Below are 5,036 nucleotides of genomic sequence, written 5' to 3'. Positions count from 1 at the left end.
TTAGGGTTTAGGGTTTAGGGTTCAGGGTTTGGTTTATACTTCACAGTTTTGTTTGTTTGTTTGCTTGTTTGTTTTGTGTTTTGTTAATATTATTATTATTTTCTTTTTCTACAGTCGACTCTTTCAGGTGTACATACACCTCACCAAGCGCATCTTTAATTTCTTTGATTTTCTTCTTTTTCTTTTTATTTTTGTCTGCTAAAGTGCTGTGACGCGATGGAGACAGCCAATACACCCGGGGGGGCCCCCCAGTCATCGAAGGGGTTATTAGCTGCTTTGAAGGGGCCCCACACTGTAGCTGCTGCTTCGCCCCCTGCTGCTGCTGCTGCTGCAGCAACGCCAGCAGCAACACCAGCAGCAACACCAGCAGCAGCTAAAGCTGCTAAAGGAGGCCCTACTTCGGGGGCTACACGCAGCAGCAAAGGGGGCCCCCGCCTACGTAGCAGCAGCAGCAATAACAACAGCAGCAGCAGCAACAACAGCAACAGCAACAGCAGCAGCAACAACAGCAGCAGCAGCAACAACAGCAGCAGCAAGTTGGAGCGTCCTACTGCTTTACTAACTCCCCCAGCAGCAGCAGCAGCAGCAGCAACAGGATCAGCAGCAACGGCAGCATCAGCAGCAGCAACAGCAGCAACAGCAGCAACAACAGGAACAACACCATCCCCAGCAACAGCCTCAACTACCTCAGCAGCAGACTGCACAACAGCAACAGCAGCAGGAGCAACAGCAGCAACAGCAGCAACAACAGGAGGCTCTAGAACACCAGCAGCAGCTCCTTCATCATTTGCTTCTACCCGCAGCAGCTCAAACCCGCTGCAGCGAAGAGGGGCCCCCCGAGCGAACAGCAGTTATGCTGGCAGCAGCATTGTAGCAAATCAAATGTTAAAAACAAAACTTTGTCTAGATAATCAGAAGAAAGGCTGTAAAAGAGGCATTAGCTGCCCCTATGCACACTGCGAAGAAGAGCTCAGAGCTCTACCCGACCTCAGAAAAACAAAAATCTGCGCTAATGTACTCGCTGGCAAACAGTGGTACTCAAACCCTAAACCCTAAACCCTTAATAACCCTAAACCCTAAACCCTTAATAACCCTAAACCCTTAATAACCCTTAATAACCCTTAATAACCCTTAATAACCCTAAATAACCCTTAATAACCCTTAATAACCCTTAATAACCCTTAATAACCCTTAATAACCCTTAATAACCCTTAATAACCCTAAACCCTAAACGATCATTAACCCTTATTAGCCCTTATTAATCATTATTAACCCTAATTAATTCTTAGGAACCCTTTATGAACCCTTATTAACACTTATCAACTCTAAACCCTAAACCCTAAACCCTTAATAACCCTAAACCCTTGGCTTGTATTGAGCAGCGTGATGAGATATTAATATGTATTCCCGTTTGTTCCTACAGGGTAGAGTTCAGGGTTTATAAGGGTTATTAAGGGTTTAGGGTTATTAAGGGTTTAGGGTTATTAAGGGTTTAGGGTCTAGGATTACTAAGGGTTTAGGGTTTAGAGTTATTTAGGGTCTAGGGTGTAGGGTTATTTAGGGTTTAGGGTTATTTAGGGTTTAGGGTTATTTAGGGTTTAGGGTTATTTAGGGTTTAGTGTTATTTAGGGTCTAGGGTTAATAAAGGTTTTTAAGGGTTATAAAGGGTTATAAAGTGTTATTAAGTGTCATTAAGGGTTATTAAGGGTTATTAAGGGTTTAGGGTTTAGGGTTTAGGGTTTGTGAGCAGCAAAAACAGAGCTTGTCGCTACGCACATTCTGACGAAGAGCTGCGCCTGACCTGTCACTTCGCAGAATATCGCACGCGCGTCTGCAGGACCCTAAACCCTAAACCCTAAACCCTAAACCCTAAACCCTAAACCCTAAACCCTAAACCCTGAACCCTGAACCCTGAACCCTGAACAATAAACAATAAACAATAAACAATAGACATTAAAGAGTATACGTTAACATCTCTCTCTCGCTCTGTCTCTCTTCACACTACAGCAGCAACAGCAGCAGAAGCAGCAGCACCAGCAGCACCAGCAGCATCAGCAGCACCGCCAGCACCAGCAGCAGCAGCAGCAACAGCAGCAGCAACAGCAGCAACAGGAGCAGCAACAGCACCACTAGCAGCAGCACGAGCAGCATCAGCAGCATCATCATTAGCAGCAGCACGAGCAGCACCATCAACAGCATCATCAGCAGCAGCACTATCACCATCAGCACCATCAGCATCAGCAGCAGCAGCAGCAGCAGCAGCAGCAGCAGCAGGAGAGTTATGTTAATTTGTTCGCAGGTTTGCTAAAGAACAAGGAGGCAGAGGCTGTTTGTATGGATCTCGCTGTCCCTATGCACATACAGAAAAAGAATTAAGAGGTAGAGACGCTGCGACAGAGCTGCTGCAGGGCCTCATAGCAGCAACAGCAGCAACAGCAGCAACAGCAGCAACAGCAGCAGCAGCAGCAAAAGAAAAGAAGGAAGAAGCTAATGTAGATCATCAACTCGATAAAAATTGCAACAAGGCTGCTCCTGATGCTGCTGATGCTAATGCTGCTGCTGCTGCTGCTGCTGCTGCAGCAACAGCAGCAGCAGACAGTACAAATAATGCACGTCAAGCAGCAGCAAATGAAAGCAGCAACAAAGAAAAGGCTGATACCCTCCTGCAGCAGCAGCAGCAGCAGAAACAGCAGCAAGACTTGCTGCTGCTGCAGCAGCAGGCTGCTGCTAAGCAGCAAAGCCCGACAAAGGCAAAGCAGCAGCAGCAGCAGCAGAAGCAACAGCAACAGCAGCAGCAACAAGAGGAGGCAGCAAAAGGACTTGAAGCAGATGATATAAAACGAGAATACGTTGCTGCAGAAACACCAGCAGCAGCAGCAGCAGCAGCAGCAGCAGAAACCCCACAACTAAATACTAAGGCAAAGAAGCAGCAGCAGCAGAAACTGCAGCAGCAAAAACAGCAGCAGCAAAAACTGCAGCAAGGTGCCCAGCACTACACACGCACCGTGGCAATCCATGGTGCCTCACAAACCCTAAACCCTAAACCCTAAACCCTAAACCCTAAACCCTAAATAGGCCTAGACCCTAAACCCTAGACCCTGGACCCTAAACCCTAAACACTTAACTCTAAACCCTTGACCCTATCCCCAAAGCCCGGAATAATCTTAAACCCTAAACCCTAAACCCTAAACCCTAAACCCCAAACCCTTGTTTGATTTTTATATTTTGTCTCAGGGCCCTTATCAAAAGGCGGTGCTGCCTTCTCTGTGGGTCCCCGCGTAAGGGGCCTTAGCATTCGTGAAGTGCAGCAGCAGCTGCTGCTGCTGCAGCAGCAGCAGCTCCAGCTGCAGCAGCAGCAGCAGCAGCAGCAGCAGCAGCAGACAGGACCCTCTGCCTTTCCTTCTCTTTGCCCCCAAGGGTTTTCTATGCAAAGGGTTTTAACAGCAGAGCCTTCTTTATTGCCTTCTTCAGGTGTATGTACACCTCAGCATATAAATGCTTTATCAATACTATCCCCGGCTGCTGCTGCTGCAGCTGCTGCTGCTGCTCCTGCAGCTGCTGCACCTAGCCCTGTTCCTCCTGTTGCTGCTGCTGCTCCCGTTGCTGCTGCTGCTGCTGTTGCTCCTGCAGCACAGGCAGCATTCGGGGCTCAGGCCCTACTGCAGCAGCAGCAGCAGCTTCTGCAGCAGCAACAGCTACTGCTGTTACAGCAGCAGCAGCAGCAGCAACAGCAGCCACTGGCAGCTGTCGATGGAGGGGGTGTTTGCGGGGCGGGGCTGCTGCAGCAAGAATCAGCAGAAAGAAGCGAAGGCTTTGAAAATGTATGCAGCGAGCTGCTGCTGCTGCTGAGGTGTTTACTGGACCAGAAGAGGCAGCAGCAGCAGCAACAGCAGCAGCAGCAACAGCAGCAGCAGCAGCAGGTGCTGCAGCCCTCGCCACAAGAGCAACTGCAGCAGCTGCAGCAGCTGCTGCAACAGCAGCAACAGCAGCAGCAGTTGCAGGAGCACCTGCAGGAGCAGCTCGCCCACCACCAGCAGCAACAGCAGCAACAGCAGCAGCAGCAGCAGCTGCTGCTGCTGCAGCAGCAGCAGGAGGATGCTCAGTGGGGGGCCCCCTCAGCTCAACTCTTCGGGGGCCCCCAGAGCTACGCCTTTGCTGATTTTGCTGCTCCTTGCAGCTACACTGCGAAGTAAATAAACTAAAATAATATAAATATAAATATAAAATAAATAAATTATATTAATTAAATATATTTAAAAAATATCAACAAAAATAACAAAGTCCAGAGGGAGAAGAAAGAAAGAAAATGTACGCTAGCTGCTGCTGCCAGCAGCAGCAAAATCAAGAATGCAGCAGCAGCAGCAACAACAACAACAAGGTTAACAGCAGCAGCAACAGCAGCGGGAACAACAACAGCAAGGACAGCAGCAACAGCAGCAGCAGCGACAACAAAAGCAGCAGCAGCAGCAGCAGCAGCAGCAAAAACGCTCACATGACCTGCAGCAGCAGCAGCAGCAGCAGCAACGACAGCAACAGCCACAGGAGCATTTGCAGCAGCATCCGACGCCCAACAGCAGCAGCAGCAACAGATGCAGCAGCAAGAGATGCAGCAGCAGCAGCAACATCAACACCAGCAGCAGCAACCCCAGCAGCAGCAGCAGCAGCAGCAGCAGTAGCAGCAACAACAATAGCGGAGTTTTGTTTGTTTTTTTTCTAGGGGAGTGACTGCGGTGTACATACACCTCATAGATATATATAATAAATAAATAAATAAATATAAATATTTATATATTTATATATATATATATATGTATAACAAATGAATAAATATCTATATAGTATAAATATATACGTATGCATATATATATATTTATATAGGAAATGCAAATACTAAATATATATATATATATATACATACATATTTATATTTTATATATTATATATTTTATATATAATATATATATACATATTATATATATATATATATATATATGTATAAACAGAATACACATATGCTCATAAACATAAAAGTATGT

General features: G+C 46.9%; 1 protein-coding gene across 1 annotated transcript; it reads left to right on the top strand.

Moving 5' to 3' along the window:
- Positions 1–216: 216 nt before the first annotated feature.
- On the top strand, positions 217–4,193 carry EAH_00056510 (zinc finger (CCCH type) protein, putative; the record flags this gene model as incomplete). The annotated part of the gene is made up of 4 exons (XM_013397548.1): positions 217–1,034; positions 1,751–1,794; positions 2,365–3,018; positions 3,235–4,193. The coding sequence occupies 4 exons, from the start codon at positions 217–219 to the stop codon at positions 4,191–4,193; spliced, it is 2,475 nt and encodes an 824-aa protein (XP_013253002.1).
- Positions 4,194–5,036: the final 843 nt, after the last annotated feature.

Source organism: Eimeria acervulina, genomic scaffold, assembly GCF_000499425.1.
Source record: "Eimeria acervulina Houghton genomic scaffold, Eah_scaff1168, whole genome shotgun sequence".
Taxonomy (NCBI): Eukaryota; Apicomplexa; class Conoidasida; order Eucoccidiorida; family Eimeriidae; genus Eimeria; species Eimeria acervulina.
Note: the sequence above shows the minus strand (reverse complement) of the source record. Positions and strands in the feature narration are given on the sequence as shown.